The 17,953-nt window shown below is 32.9% G+C and overlaps 1 protein-coding gene across 1 annotated transcript in view; it reads right to left on the bottom strand.

The window, feature by feature from the left end:
• LOC106459598 (serine-enriched protein-like) overlaps nt 1-16,540 on the bottom strand; it is a 38,267-nt gene extending 21,727 nt beyond the window's left edge. Inside the window, exons 1-2 of the mRNA XM_013919230.2 lie at nt 16,471-16,540; nt 6,768-6,986 (exon numbers count right to left, since the gene is read on the bottom strand). Coding sequence (XP_013774684.1) covers nt 6,768-6,949 — 182 coding nt within the window. The 5' untranslated portion in view covers nt 6,950-6,986; nt 16,471-16,540. The remainder of the gene's footprint in view (nt 1-6,767; nt 6,987-16,470) is intronic.
• Nucleotides 16,541-17,953: the final 1,413 nt, after the last annotated feature.

Genomic DNA, 17,953 nt, shown 5'->3' with positions numbered 1-17,953 from the left:
CCCCGTCACACCAAACATGCTCGCTCTTTCAGCCGTGGGGGCGTTATTATGTGAAGTCAATCCCACTATTCGTTGGTAAAAGAGTAGCCCAAGAGTTGGCGGTGGGTGGTGATGACTAGCTGCCTTCCCTCTAGTCTTACACTGCTAAATTAGGGACGGCTAGCGCAGATAGCCCTCGTGTAGCTTTGCGCGAAATTCAAAAACAAAACAAACGTCGTTTCTAAACATGTTTGCTAACATTAAACTAGCCTCTGTTTTAACGACGCCATTAAAATATCAGAAACAACAAAATACTTTATATAAATAGATTATTTTCATGTAAATACATTCCTGTGGGTTTTATGTACTTCTTATTGTCATACATGGACACAAGCGTGCTGTTCTTTACAACTATGACCTTAGATGTCCTTACCTATAGAACAAATAGTCAAGTTAGTTTTAAAAACACAATTCAATAAAAATTGCCCCCAATGGCACAGCGGTATGTTTGCGGACTTAAAACGCTAGAAACCGGGTTTCGATACCCGTGGTGGACAGAGCACAGATAGCCCATTGTGTAGCTTTGTGCTTAATTTCAAATAAACAAACTTAACAAAACAAATCATTATAATATTTACATCGTAAAATGAGAAAACGTTGAAACTTTGTTTCCGAACACAGCTTCTCACTTCGTATCAGTTTTAATACAGTTTTAACGTTAGATATAAATACAACAATAACATTAATATCAGAATATTAACTCTAGTACCCACGATTCAGGATAGAAGCGATAAACACACACTAACAACCAGAGCTGTAACTAGAGTGGTGTATGCGAGCCTAGTTGCAGCTCTGCTGACAGCCTATCGTAACCATCCAACAGTTTAATAACGCAGTCAGTTATCTAATCTCAAGCTTGTTGCTCGTAAGTCGTAACACACTGAGCTAACAGGCTTCTCTACACATACAACTACGTAACAGGTTGCTATTCTATCCTAATCCTTTCAACATATCACCGAATAAAAACAATCTACTTACGTACACTAAACTGACTATACATCACTGTACGTAACAGTATATTCAAACTAATCCAGCCACCGTTAGCTAATGATAAAAGAAAAAAACTGAATTAAAATGAGCAGAACTGCAACGCTAAATAAAACATATATAAGAACAGCTAAAGCGTCCCCTCTAGACTACAATTAACAATTACTTTTACAAATTCGGAAATACAATTTACATATTACATATCCAATGTTAACGATTAACAACCATTACAAGTTAACATCACAAAAATAATATGTTTGTATGTGCGTAATATACGATCCCAGCTATAAAATATAGCTATGCACCCTATCAATGAATGTGAAACCTTTTAATAAATCAGCTATTTGATTGGTTTAGTTTGGTTTGTTTTGAATTTCGCGCAAAGCTATACGAGGGCTATCTGCACTAGCCGTCCCTAATTTAGCAGTGATAAATTAGAGGAATGCAGTCTGTCAATACTAACCACCGCCAACTCTTGGGCTACCCCTTTTACCAATGAATAGTGGGATTGACGTCGCATTATAACGCCTCTACGGCTGAAAGGGCGAGCATGTTCGTTGTGACGGGAATTTGAAACCGCGACTTCAGATTGCGAGTCGAGCACTCTACAATCAAATAGACACAGTAGTGTAAAAATCATCTAAATGAAATAGTGTAATTAAATATTTTTTACAGAAGTAATACATGCAACCCTTTTTTAAAAAAACAATACAACCTTTCAAAGTGCAAATAAAACAACAGAAAAGCACCTTTGAAATATTAACTACCGAGTTCCAAAAGAAATGGAGTTACAAAAAACCCTTCACAATATAACACATGACATTATTATTTTACAAACTACTAAATAACGTTTAGTCAGTGTACTCCCTATATTAACATTAAAACCAATTTAAGTTTAAGCTAACACTCGAATTACAACTAATCTGTCACTAATGTACTTAAAGTTAGACAGGTTGAATGCTACATATTCCCTTGTGACACACGTTTCAAAATATAAACATTAAGTTCTTTTAAAGGTAGAATATAATATACATCAACGATAGATACAGGTTACTTATTATGTATTCATGTCAGACCATTGGATTATTAGATTGATGATAAAAAACCTCCATTGGAGCAGTTGTCTTTTTGCTGGAAGAAGACACGGTCTAAGTATCTCTGGTCTTCTGAAGTTTCATTCAGGCCTATGATACTCCTATTCTGTATTCTCAAACGTTTGGTTACTATGAGGGTCATTTATCTTTCCCTGCCCATGGCGCTGATGTAGTTATTTTAGACGAGGTTCTAAACTACCAAGTTGGGCCACTACAGCATGAGATTTTAGTAATAGAGAAATCAAGTCGAGATTCTCCACACAACTCCATCTTTTTCCCATTTGCTAGAATGAAAGTTGTGTTTTTTTTGCCTTATTGACGGCTTATTCAATAGTTTCCGAATCACTGTGGAGACTAATACACTTGTGTCTACCAAGGATTCTACCTCACGTTTTGGTAATTTTATTAGCACATACTATATGCATCTCCTAATGTAGTATTTCTATTGGTATTTTCCAGGTAAGTGGCCACGCCCATCCCATGAGAAAACTATTTAAATTTTCTAGTAAATTATGATGTATTAACCTGATTTTGGCCAACTCCCTGCACCGAAAGCAGCAAAAGTGGCCGGTAATTACTAGCTAGTGATATAGAATAATCTGATCCAGATAGCAAGTGCACTAATGCAGATATTATTATTTCTTCATCATGACATGTTAGATCTAGGTTTAACTAGCATAATGCACCTGCTGAAACAAACACGCCCTTAAAGATATTGTTTCAGTCATAAATCTCTTTACTTGACCTATATGGCAGTTCTAGTTCTAGTGTCTTTAGTGGTCTCTCCCTCCTGAAAGATAAACCACGAAATGCTTACTCAGTTTGCTCAGTTTCTCATTTTTCTTTATCTAACGAAAAGTTCTTACTCTACATTGTGTTAGATTTTGGTTCTAACAGATTTTTCCATTTCGTTGATTTTGGCGGTTCTCTTATTATCTGCAAATATTTATTATTCAAAAGAGCTTCACTATAGTTTATATATTGCTATAACTTCCCTAATTCAATATTAGCCATTTCTCATGTAAATAAATTCTTATAATAGGCATTTTCCTAGTACGTTTCTAAACATACGAAGTCCTTTTATGTTCTTATATAATTATCACTGTGAATACTTTAAAATCTTGATAATCAGACTGGTATTTTCAGGTTTTCTCTCAGATTCGCCTTTTCTCTTAATCCTCAATTCAAATTCTGTCGGAAAATGGTCTGATTTATGTAGGTAAATAATATTTAAATATTTAACTAAATCCTAAGCTCCTTTTTATTACATGTAGCATACGCAACTACATTAATTCAATTGTCTTATAATAAGGAAAATGATCAAACTCAGTATCTTTACTTCCTCGATCATTTAGAATGACTATATCTATTTCTGTGTACAGATCTATTATTTCTTATATGTATTTATAACTTCATATTTATTTATTGTCAGAATGTATATCTCATTTTTTGATATTCATTGAAAAATCGATAAAATAATTATTTTCCTTTATTTCTTTTAGATAAACAGTGTCAATGTTAAAATATCCAACTATAAAATAATATCAGTTTTCAAATGTTTTATTTGATATAATTTTCTTGTAAAACTTCTGGAACTATTATCCGTTTTCTATTTCGTCCATAATTTATTTTCCAGTAGCTGATATAAACCTCCTATTTTATATAAATTTATAATTTTTTAACAACAAGCATTTTAAAACAAATCACCTACAACTCACATACTAAATAAATCATTACAGGATAATAAGTGACAAACTTTATAAGTGATATAGGAGATAATGTTTACCAAAATATAGAACATGGAAACTAAATAAATCAAACTACGATTTTTCTCCATGATTTCATACAAAAAACATCACATTAAGTGATTTTATATACATTTGGAAATCGTAATCCTTGATTTTATCTTTAAACCAACTGATAATCCGGAATCTGATAATTCGTCTTTCCCTTTCTACTAATTCTTTAGTTTCTACTTGCAACTTTTGTTGATTCCTATTCGTCATTGTTGTTATCCAGTTGCTCATCTTCTTCATTGACACTGTCATCTTAACCTTGTGTTCTGAAAACATACATAGCACACATTCTGCCATTTCTTTAGAGTTGCTTTCTGAATCTGGGTTACACCTTCTTCCTCATAAATAAATATTCAAACCTCTGTTTTTAATTAATTGTAACATATGTATTTTTTTATTTTTATGTGCTCTTTCTACTTTCTATTTTAAATAATGTTTTAATTCAAATCAGATCTCTCTACAATAAATGAAAAATTATGTTTAAATACAAAAAAAATGTATGTTTAGGGTAAAATCTCTTTTTATAACACATTTTTTCAAGTCAACGTTACTTATCATTATAGGTCCAGTGCCCCCATTTTTCTTTCACAATGAATTTGCTTTTCCTCAGTATTCTCATTCTTCCTTCATTTTCTCTATACAGAGGGTTAAATACGTTATATTAAAACGATATTTTGGGGCCTCATCACGACATTACGATCCATGTCGCCTCACCAGATCATACTCATCTGACGACCGTGCACCTTTACAAGTGCCCTGCAGAGTAGTTACTAATGTAAAAGACTCTGTCGTAAGGCTATAATGCCCCCAAAACAACATGTTTTCTATAAGCTATCTATCATATGAAGACGACGGTTTCCTAGCGCCAGATTCAATAGTCCAGTCGCAAGAAATCCAAAAGCGACTTGAACGGTATGTCTTCATATTGAATAGCACGAATATATATGCCCCATTCTTCAGCTGCTTGAGGCATGCGACGGTTGAATGGGAGGTATTATTGGAGGCCTTATCTTGGCGGAGATCTTTATTCATTTTGCTACGTACTGCTGCCCGGGACACGTAGACGACTTTTGTTGCTGAACTTTATGTTCGTGGATTTTCACTTCTTACTCCGACTTGTGCAGGTCTTTTTCTGGATGGTCCTGGTACCCCAAGAAGGTTCACATTCCTTTGTTTTCCATTTCCATTAAGTGTAAGGGATATTTTCATCTTGGAAACTCCAAGCTCCAATTTGAACATATCTTTATGACCTGAGTCTTAGATTATTTTGCGTTGAAAAGGGCTGTTACATATCCTTTTAAGAAGCTATCAGTTTTTAGGTGGCATCACAGTACCTACGCAACACCATACAATCGCTAAGTTTAGCTCTAATATATATATATATATATACCATCTCACCGCGACTTTATATTGACTGTAGATGTCACATGTCTTTCTGATCTGCATAATCAAAATCGTTTTAATATAAAATACTCACCCTTGTAATACTATATGACAACAAACTTGAACGCCCGCTTTGATTTTCCAGCGAGTTCACTCTACCTTTAGTTTTATTAATACTTTCCTTAGTTTATACTTTAAATAATTTAATTCTTTTTACTGTTCTTTAAGTTATCCTCTATTTGGTCATGTCTCTTTATAGCATCGTGAAGCTTTGTTTTTTCAGTTTTCCTCAATGAATTCTTCAAATACGTACATATATTCTTAAGTTACATTTCTAACTCTTTACCGTTTTCACTATTATCTTTGTCTAAAGTATTTAACTTATTTTTTCTTGTAGCTTTAAGTAACACTGGGTTTATTTCGATCTAACCAGACAAGATTAATACCATGACAAAAACAACAATATACCTATGACTGTTTTTTAATCATTCTTTAATCGTGTGCACGAACTCATGAAGTCAGAACAATTTGTAACCAAGACCTCCATTAAGCTTACACGATAAATACTTACCAATTTCACCAAATACTGATTTTTCACAATATGTGATAATCTATTGTTTATGTGCCAATATTTTAGGTTTCGATTTTTTTTCTTATGCTTCATCTAACATTTTGGTGAACAAAAGTTGAACGTTACAAACTTGGGATTCAAGCATGTTTGTATATTTTCACACATGAGGTTGGTTTTATATTTACAAATACTGTATTTTATACTTAGAAACACAAAATTGTAAACATTTTCTCTGACTTCGAAGGCGTTGTGCTTTCCAACTATGTTGTTTGGGAGCACTTATAAATCTGTATTACTTTCCATATCTCAGAGTTTGGAGGTATGAAAAATATATTTCATGGCTAACTTAAAGTCTATATTACATGAGATAACAAATTCGAATCCAGTCTCTTTGTGTATTTTAGGAATTTGAATTAGTAACGAGTCTTTTCCACAGTTCTGGAGCATAAAATATAATTAGTTGTCTAAGAATTCCTAGCAAATTTTCATTCTACTCTTTATTCGAGAATATCATATTATCTACGTCACATACACATATCCGATAAGACTCATAATTACTTGATGAAACGGAAGGAAAGAGCCTGAGTAGCAAATTCTGTTGAATAAGATAACTGTTTATTTTCGCTTGCGCTAGGCAAGATTGAAGATTTAAGGCATAATGGCCATAGACCATATCATAAAACGGGCAAAGGCAAGGTATGTAAACTGAAAACTGCAACGTATCCTTACTGGTTTATCAACATGAAATATGTTAAAATGAATTGCATTTTGTAAGAAGATATCAAGTCTTCAGCATGATATAAGATACTTTTACATTTATTAACGTGCACAACGTAAATGCTTAATGAGACTTTTCCATGTACAAGCTAATGAACATGCTATTGAAAAAACTCATACTTGCTGCGGGCTGCAAGGACGGCTTTCACGGCACACACAGGCTCCCTAGTTTCACCCACCAGAAAGGTGACGTCACACAACTCGGGCATGCTTGCCAGGAACTTCATGTCTTCGGCTAATCCACTTTTATTTTCGAAAACAGAATAATCAGATTCCTCGCTGCTTGTGAGATCATCAGACATTATGTCTGATCTGATGAATCCAGAGTAAAAACAAAAGCTGAAAAATAAACGATATATCAGAATAGCGAGTATTTTGTAAAACACATCACAAAGCGTTCACATACAGATTATAGTCATACGTCACAGGTTAAAGTAAATGCAGTAAATACAGAAAACGCATTTCCAACAAATTATTTATGGTCATCAAGGCCAAAATTCTACCTAAAGACTAAAATCAGTTAAGAAGTTTGTTTAATTCCAGACCAACCACACACTTTATTAAAAATTGGATATTTTCTATGGATAAAACATGCAAAAATTTTCTGAATGAATACTTAACTCTACGCAATAAAAAGGTACTTGGTAAAGATTTGTAGTACCGCCTCACACTGTAAGGAGATGTGCACTTCAGGGTTCTACATCACACAGAAATGTTCACTTCAGTGTTCCACTTCATACAGTAGAGATTTGTACACTTCAGTGTTCCACTTCATACAGTAGAGATTTGTACACTTCAGTGTTCCACTTCACATAGAAATGTTCACTTCAGTGTTCCACTTCACATAGAAATGTTCACTTCAGGGTTTTACTTCACACAGTATAGAATTATAGATTTCAGTGTAGGATTTACAGTGCAGTCAAAACCAGCATCCAATCCAAGCCAATAAACAACTTATTACTTAATGAATAATTCAGCGTCAAACCAAATACATGAAAACAAGTATTTGATTTTAATAGTAATTGGTTATAAACCCGAAAAATTTGAAAGAATGCTGGTTTTAAAACCAGTGGCTATTAAATTCAGATTTCTAAGTTATGTTAAAAAACGAGTGTATGAAGACTAAATTCCAAAACAAAGTAAAAGTTATGTTATAGAAGACTAGAGACAAACCTCATACATCATTATCTAATCTCTAATCTCATATAGCGGAAAAGATGTTATAAAAACACACTTCAGTATCAAACCTCACACAGCGGAAAATATGTTATAAAAACACACTTCAGTGTCAAACCTCACACAGCGAGCAAGATGTTATAAAAACATATCGGTATCAAACCTCAAACAGCGGAAAAGATGTTATAAAACCACACTTCAGTATCAAACCTCAAACAGCGGAAAATATGTTATAAAAACATATCGGTGTCAAACCTCACACAGCGGAAAAGATGTTATAAAAACATATCGGTATCAAACCTCAAACAGCGAGCAAGATGTTATAAAAACACACTTCGGTATCAAACCTCAAACAGCGAACAAAATGTTATAAAACCACACTTCAGTATCAAACCTCAAACAGCGGAAAAGATGTTATAAAAACACATCGGTATCAAACCTCACACAGCGGAAAAGATGTTATAAAACCACACTTCAGTATCAAACCTCACACAGCGGAAAATATGTTATAAAAACACATCGGTGTCAAACCTCACACAGCGGAAAAGATGTTATAAAAACACATCGGTATCAAACCTCAAAAAGCGAACAAAATGTTATAAAAACACACTTCGGTATCAAACCTCAAACAGCGAACAAAATGTTATAAAACCACACTTCAGTATCAAACCTCAAACAGCGAACAAAATGTTATAAAAACACACTTCGGTATCAAACCTCAAACAGCGAACAAAATGTTATAAACCACACTTCAGTATCAAACCTCAAACAGCGAACAAAATGTTATGAAAAAAACACGATTTACAAGTTGGTTTGTTTTTACGTTTGGGCCTTCCAGTGGCATAACGATAAGACTGAAGGCTTACAAATCTGAAAACCGGGTTTCGATAGTCGTGGTAGGTAAGCCCAGATAACCCATTGTGTAGCTTTGTACTTAAATACAAATAAACAAGCAGTTTTAACTTCCTAAAGTCTCATAAATATAAAAATAATTAAAGAAAATGACTCCAACGCATTGCTTAAAAATAAGCAAAAAATATTTATAATTTTTGCTTATTCTTAAAAAACAGAATACTCATATTATTTTTTCTTTTTAATCGGCATTAATCTTAATACAATGATATATAATTGTTACAGAGATAAAACTCTTCATTCGATATAGCTTTTCCTATTAAAAAATACTTGCTTATTTAATATCAAAAAGAAAATGGAACCTCCATTTGATTTTTGCTCATTTTCAAGAAATAATTAAATGAAGTTTTCATCTTTTATCACAAGAATACACCATAGTCTACACCAAACTATCACAAGAATACACCATAGTCTACACCAAACTATCACAAGAATACACCATAGTCTACACCAAACTATCACAAGAATACACCATAGTCTACACCAAACTATCACAAGAATACACCATAGTCTACACCAAACTATCACAAGAATACACCATAGTCTACACCAAACTATCACAAGAATACACCATAGTCTACATCAAACTATCACAAGAATACACCATAGTCTACACCAAACTATCACAAGAATACACCATAGTCTACACCAAACTATCACAAGAATACACCATAGTCTACACCAAACTATCACAAGAATACACCATAGTCTACACCAAACTATCACAAGAATACACCATAGTCTACACCAAACTATCACAAGAATACACCATAGCTTACACCAAACTATCACAAGAATACATCATAGTCTGCATCAAACAGCTTTATTTCTTCTCAGATTTCCCTCAAGTTCATTTTATTGTCCATTCACACATATGCCTTAGAAGAGCCAAGAACTAAATATTTGTTTAATGTGAAAGATAATATATATATAAATTGCAGAATCCTAAGATTGTTAATCAATACAGATGTAATTATAGTTATATAAGTAATACAATTAGAGCCTTAGAATCCATAATTACAGAGCATACTGATTTAAGATTGATAAAGAAGTGATATGTGGTACGTAAGGTGACAAAAATTCCATTTGTCTGTGTTTCAAAAATGAGTAAAAATTAAGTAGAAGTTTACTAGAAGTTTTTTATTGTTGTTCATTTCTCTAGAAATAAGTATGTGAATATTTCCCAGAGAAAGATCTACCGAATGAGGAGTTTTACTCACGAAATTATTATCTATGATCCTCACAATGTATATAGAACCAGTTTTAAAATCCATGTTAGTTTTACTCATTGGGCACTGGGGATGCACTTTTGCCCAGGAGAAGCTATCTCTGTGGGCAGCTTGGCCTTGCTAAGACACATGTATTTATGGATAGTAAAGTGTATTTGAAAAATTCTGAGGCAAAGGTGTATGGTTTGTATTGGATTTATACATTAGTGATAACAGGGGAAGAAGATTCATTTACTTATTTTACGAAATTGAATCTTCGACTAGAAAGAATGAACAGCTCTTCAGATGAAATTATTAGTTATGGTCTTGAAAATGTATTTAGAACCATTTTTAAGTCCAAGTTAGTTTGAACTTTTACGCACCATAAATACTATTTTTACCCAAGAGACGAGCGCTCAGTCAACAACTCAGCTTGCCCTGGTTAATGTAATTCAGGACAAAACCAAGATAAAGATGGGGTAGTTCATATCAACTGGTGTGCTTAAGTAGTGATTGAACAAGTAATATCGTTAGTACCATTTGAACAAAAAATGCAAAACGTAAACGGAAGGATGTTGTGTTCATTTTTTGCTTTTCTTTGAAAAATAAGCCCAAAGGAAAAACGTTTTTAAATAAATGTTTTAGAGGCGCTTTATTCCACTTATCATACTCATCGGGCTATACGGAGGTTACATTGCATAATGTTGGATAAAAATAAATAAATGACATTTTCATTTTCCTTTTGCTTTATTTAAATCGAAAAAAGTAAAGAGCAAAAAGAATCTCCACTTAAGGCATAAAAACACTTCACTTTTAAAACTCACACAGTGGACAAAATGTTGTTTATTGAATTCATCGAAAGCTATTCTGGGCTATCTGCGTTAGTCCTCCGTAATTTTGAGGCACTGGACTAAAGGAAAGACAATCAGTCAACATCACCAACAACCACTCGTGGGCTACTGTAATCAAATAATGAGATTTACCCGTCACTCTTATAACCGTTTTTGGCGGTAACGAGGAGAAAATCACAGAACCTTAGATCCACAGTCAAGAACGCTGACCATTGGGACACGCTCTAGCACAAACTGTTATTAGAAAAGTATTTTAGTATCAAAGTGCTATCAAAAATAAATATGTATCAAATTTAACAGCATAACTCTTTGGTGCTAAATGTCATAGAGAAAAAAGGATGTTATTTAATAAGCATATTGGTGCAAATTTTCTGATGGTATTTAAAACACATTTAGATTTCAAAACTAAAATTACAAAAAACAATTATTTTAAAACACTCCAGTGTCAAACATCACACGTAGGCATACTACAGAAAAGATACTTGGGGACCAAATCTAAAGCAGAATTTTATTAAAAAGCATCTTCTTGTGAATTTTAATAGCACAACAGGCATAAATAAGGTTATTTATAGAATACTTTAAGATCAAATCGTTGAAGTGGGCAGAATGTTTTTAGTGCATCATTCAAAGTCGAGCTACAAACAGTTGACAAAATCGTCATGAATTCAGTAAATATCAAACCACACTTAATGAACAGCCAATTTTAACAGTAACTACTCATTGTTTAGTTGATGTTTCAAGACCATACTTAATACAAAGAAGATATCTTCGAGTCAAACTCCACTAACAAGAAGAAAAATATTTTTTAATGGATAATTCAGGATGCAGTTTAAATATGTTCCAGGCTAAAGTTCCACTTAATAAAGAGAACATTAGTAAGTGAATACTTCTGAAATAAACTTCACATCAGAAAAAGATGGTTATAACCGATATTTTAGGATCAATAATCATATAAGGAATATAAAATTGGCCAATGGGATCAAAATAAAGATATAATCAGATTCAAATCACACATAAGAAACATGAGGTTGTTCAATAGGTACTTGATATTTTAGAATAAAGTTCGACGTAAATGATTACAAAATCTACTAATCAGAAGTTTACATTACAAGTAGAAAGGCATTTAAAAGGTATCTCAGACCAAACCAAACACTAGAAATAGAAAATTAATTGATGAAAAATTCTGAATTAAATCTAATGTTATTAACAGGAAGGTATTTAAAGTGTATTCCAGAACAAACGTGCTATAACAAAGAGAAAATGGTCAGATCCAACATTACGTGACTATATTATTTACTGTCTACTTGAAGACGAAATTTACAACAAAATGAAGAAAAAACTATTCATTGGACTCTTCATTATCCAATCTTACATGATGAATACAATGCTTTATTGAGTATTTCAGGGAAAAATAAAATGAAGAGGTTGTTTTAATGGAAGCTAGGAAGTATGCACAATGATGTTATTCATTGTACAATCCGAGCTCAAAAAATCAATGAATTACACACACACTGTTATTATTTAGTACACAAGAAAAGGTAGACTCAGACAGTGGAATTTCTTTGCTTCAGTGTGTACTTTTGGAGCAAACAGTAAATATATCTTATAAAATTGATACTTCAGAGTACAGCCTCACACAAGATACAGAACTTTATTCAATGTCATCTTCAGGGTCAAACTACATCCACGTTAGACAGAAAAACGGTTTTCTATTGTAATTTACTACTAATTTAAAAGATGACGAAACATAATGTTGTGGGATTGTAGTTTCGTAAGAAGCAAGATAGGAGCAGTTCATTTAACATTTCAACTCTATAATGTCTACATTGTCTAAAATGCCAATAAAACAAAGTAATTTAGAGCGCAAACCAAGAGAGATAGAGTGAAGTGAAAAGCCATTTAAATATGCCTGGAACAATATTTCCCCGGTTCATTTTTATGTCCTAAATCCGAAGACCGTTTTCCCCATATGTATTTCTTTTCTTCGCGGAGAAATCTGGCTCTAAACCTAGGAACTTCCACTATTAAGCATATATATATTTATATATATATAGAAAAAAATCCCCATCCTTCTTTTTAAGAACGTTAGCGTTGTCTGGCGGTAAAAGATGACGTGTTTTGTTGTGTACGTTGAAAGTTCCAATCCGCCCGCTGTCGGTTTACTTTTTTGCAGGTTCTTTAGTACAACTTTGTACAAAACTTATTGACCCTGTCAGATAAATTAATTCTCATATTTATAAAATCTATTTTTATTGCATTATTAGTGGATTTCGGTTCGCTTACAACTAATGAAATGGCCTTTCGGAAGATTTACAGGATTTGTTCAGTGAAGTGAGTCATTTAGTAACAGGTGGAATGATTCAAACGGACATCAGCTTTATCCGAAATGAGAAATTCAGTCATTATTCTCAAACAGAAAATACAAAAATACAAATGAAATAAAGTAGACTAAAGTGGTCTACAATTAAGAACATAGATAAATGTACTTTGTGATACATAAAATATAAATAAGATAAAAGTGTGTGAACTAACATATCACTAGCTTATGGTGGGATTGTCCTTTTGGAATATTTACGTATGGACTATTCAGAGTTGACAAAAGTTAACATTCATCTGGCAGCTAGTTGTCAGAGTATTTTATAATATTTGAACTGGACGCGGATAGCATTTTTTGGGTGTAATGTGTTTGATTGTTTGAGTTCTGACTGAATTTTGAAAAATCCTTAAATATATAAATCTAAGTGTGAATTATTAAGTAACAAGTAACTACATACAAATAAACAATTCACATACTTACAGTACAGCAAGAATTGCCTTTGATGAAATATCGAACATTATGTTCAGCATTTGATTTTGATTGGATTTTGTGGCATAGTATTTCCTTACATTCAATTTCAAAACATAATTATATCCTAGACCATAAACTTAATATAGAAATAATCAACTAAAATGCATCGATTTTAGGTAGTCGAAACGTTTCAGTTAATTCACTTTATTCTGTAGGCACTATTATAAGTTGCATAATTAGTTTATATGCCTATGATATATTCAAAAAATCAGAAACATTTAAAATCTTTAGCTGCAAAATTTGCTACAGCCTCTATGAATTAGCTAATTATGTAACTTCTGTGATTAGCTTGTAAGATGAGATAAAAGGGAAGGAAATGGTGTATTGACATTTTATTTGGGTGTTTCGAAAGTAAAATAAGTTGGAAAAACTTGTTCAAGAGGTATGTGACAAGATTTCTGAAGAATAAATACAACATTAAGATAATACTTATCTCAAGTACTAAAGAAATACAATAAATATTTTTTTGTTCACACAAGTTGATTTTGGTTTTTAAATTGGCTTCATATCAACAGTTATTTTATATATTTCTTCCTTATCGCTGAGTTTATTACTTATTATTGAGTTTTTTACGTCTTAAAGTAGATAGGGCATAATATTTTACTCAGAGTTATATGTGAGAGAGTCATGTTGAGAAAATATTCTGTATACATTAAAGAATTGAAACCTATGTGACTAAATTCATTTACCTGACACATTGTTCGAATCTGTAATTATTCTTAAGTAATTAGTCACATGCTAGCTATGTTTCAATAATCAGGCTTAAGACATATCACAATACTTTTAATGCTCTAATACGTACATTCTGCTAATAATGGATTGTATTTAAACACCACCTTAATTTGGTCATGTGTTTACTGGTTTTCTGCATTTTGTCGAAAATGATTTAAACAAAATATTAAGTTTTGTTACAATATCTTATGGCCAACAATCATCTAAATAAGGTTTTTCTCAAAGCTCCTGCTTTTAGAAGTTAGCACTATAAGCCCAAACTTTCTTTCTGGTTGATCAGTGACAAGTGCTTTAACGTCTTATACTTCTGTTTGTAAGGGGTCTTTTTTTGCGCTAAAGTTAACATTATATATATATTTCAAGAAGATAAAGGAAATGGAGTGACTCGAGGGATGTACTTGTCTATTATTTTCACTAAAAGCTTCTTCTCTGGTGAGTTCAACATTGTAAAGCTTAAAAAATTCAGTTCAACGAACACATCAGGAAATATTAGTGTGAACAGCTTTCAATCTGAAATGGAATTTTATCAGACACATTTGTATATATTTTTCTCATATTGAGGTCTTTCTCTGTAAGGTTTGGTAAGACAAGTATGTATCAATTATTTTCAATAAAGAAAAGAAACGCATTCTGTGGGAAGCTAAGTTATTTATTTTAACTTATCAGGACTCACTGCAAATTAGAACTATTGTCGTGAGTGATTTTCGATTCTGAAGAATGAAGTGAAAAATTTAATTTAAACTGGAAACCTGTATATACAAAAACGTTTTTGTTTATGTGAAAAAGTCAAAAAAGCATATTTATTCTTTTTGGCATTTTTTATTAGTAAAACTAGCAAACTTTTCTGTTGTGCTGATATTTAAGGAAATGATTTTAATAAGTGTATAATTATACCTTCGATTGACGTTTATGTAATATATACCAGTTAATTGTTGCGTGACATTTACATTTGTAGCAAATAACACTGTTTTCATTAGTTCGTTAAAATATTCAACGAAGTTTGTAAACAATAAAACCGTGCTATGAACGTCAATTGGTATAAACCTACATATCTACCTGATCAAATAATATGTGGCAATGTTTACATTCTGTTTAAGTTTTTGTTTGTTTGTTGAATTTCATTCGAAGCTACACGAAGGTTTTCTGCGTTAGCCGCCTCTAATTTTCAAGTGATAAACCAGAGGGAAGGCAGCTGGTTAACACCAGCTATCGCCAACTATGAGGTTACTCTTGTCAGACCGAATTGTGGAATTTGACTGCCCAAAGTTCGGAGCGAATTTGTTTTTGCGATAATGGGACGCGAACCACAGATCCTCAGAATCACAACGCGACGCGCTAACTGCTAAGATGTGCTGTTCTTCACTGAGCTAATTATTCTCTTTCTCCTTTCAAACTTCGCTTCCTCCGTAAAGTATAACTTACCTTGTAAATGCACAGATATATACTGAAGCTATAATGTAGGCGAAGACGTAGTAAACGTTAACTATCACACATAATTTATTCAGTAAACACAGCCCCCTAGTGGCACAGCGGTATGTCTGCGGACTTACAACGCTAAAAACCGGATTTCGATACCCGTGGTGGGCAGAGCACAGATAGCCCTTGTGTAGCTTTGTGCATAACTAAAAACAAACAAACAGTAAACACAATTGTAAGAATCAATCTGGCGCTTCCTAATAATAACTGTTTTTGTCTTATAAGTTTAATTGTGTACTTCCTGTCTTCTTCGTATGAAATGCAAAGCAAAAACAAAGATACAAAAGCAAACCACAATAAATAAAATTAAATGAAATATAGACCGAAAAGAACATAATATTTTCAAAGCAAATGTTGAAAATTACTAAAATTAAATGCTTTCACAGGAGTATAATTAATAGTTGAAAACGTCTAACAAGAAACAAATAGGAAATCTCGTTTAAAATACGGCTTTTGTTCTCTATTGTACATATATTAAAGGTGAACAAACTAGAAACATATAAAAGTTAATTTATTCTTTGTTCTAATTATAAACACTACAATGATGAACACTACTTGGCTATCTTTCCTGACTCACAACATGTTTTTTTGTGTTTTTTAATATCTGAAGTTTAACTTACCACAGTAATGTTAAGAAACGATCCCTGTCAAGTCCGTCGGCGTTCTTCTGTAAATCTTCTCATGCCTGCTCTGAAGCTTTCAAACCCGATTCTTCTCGTCACTCTGGCGACAGAGTGTTCTGCACATGCCCAGTACGTATGCCGTCAATTCTACGTAGATTGAGCACGTGAGGATGAATATCTAATTGGTTTGTTTGGTTTCTTCTGAATTTTGATACACGAGGGTTATCTGTGCTAGCCATTTCTAATTTAGCAGTGTAAGACTAGAGGGAAGGCAGCTAGTCATCAACCCTCACCGCCAACTCGTGGGCTACTCTTATACAAACGAATAATGGGATTGACTCTCACTTTATAACGCCCCACGGCTGACAGGACGGAAATTCGAACCTGCGACCCTCAGATTGCGAGTCGAGCGCCCTAACCACATGGCCATGCCGGGCCGAATATCTAATTTTTAATTAATATTTGGGAATAACAGAAGAAAAGAACGATCTAGCGCAATGTGCTATTATTGCGAGATAGCGTAACAAATCTGAAAACTGAAATAAATTTGATGTTTAAAAAGATTAAAGGAAACAGTTTTGCTTTTAATAATGACGTAAACAGAATTAAAAAAATCCTTAGTATTCTAGCAAAACTTGTAATTTTTAAATCGAATTGAAAAAAACGATGTTTTTATGTTGTAACTATTGCAGGTAAAGTTTTTCCAGTTTACCTAGGTTTAGAGGAGAATGCCTTTATACTACATTATCTTCAAGGTTTCTTTAACTTGAACATAATATAACTTAAAAATTGGTATAATTAGTTAGGAACAGGGAAATGAGTTTAGTTATTAATTTCCCAAGCCAAGTGCTCCATTCATTTTAGGTTAGGCAGTACAAGAAATAAACCTTCAAGTTATCACCTCCATGTTGTGGCGGTGAAAGAACTGGAAAATGCAACCAACTCTGATTCAATATTGCTGTTTTTAAGAATTATAGCATACATCTTAATAAAAGACAAAAAAATTAGTCTTGCTTTAATATGTCCATTTTAATCCTCTTGAATGTTTTATTATTTAAGCCCCTATATATTACGTGTCAAATTTAATACATTTGTCATATTTCTTGGGTATGCGTTGTATGTTGGGCATACTCTAATGGATTCAAATTGCTTCAAATATTTATTCTGTCGATTTATTACTTCTTTTAGATTGAGGAAGAATCACGGCATAAACAAATAAGAAACTTTTCAGATAAAAGCTTAAAGGCAAATAAAGAGAATCAGAGATGAAGCATAGAGAACGAATTAAGAATGGTACTGTACTTTATGAATATGCGCAAAAAATGTTCAATACGGTCAGGAATACCTATCTTCCTTTGACCTGTGACGCAGATAGCCCTGGTGTTTTGCGCCATAAAACATCAAACAATCAATCATGTGACATGAAGTTCCATACGTTGAATTCACACCTCAAGAGTCTATTATCAAAAACATTCAAAAT

This window comes from Limulus polyphemus, unplaced genomic scaffold, assembly GCF_000517525.1.
Source record: "Limulus polyphemus unplaced genomic scaffold, Limulus_polyphemus-2.1.2 Scaffold635, whole genome shotgun sequence".
NCBI classification, from domain to species: Eukaryota; Metazoa; Arthropoda; class Merostomata; order Xiphosura; family Limulidae; genus Limulus; species Limulus polyphemus.
The sequence above is the reverse complement of the archived record's forward strand: the minus strand, read 5'-3'. Positions and strand labels throughout refer to the sequence as shown.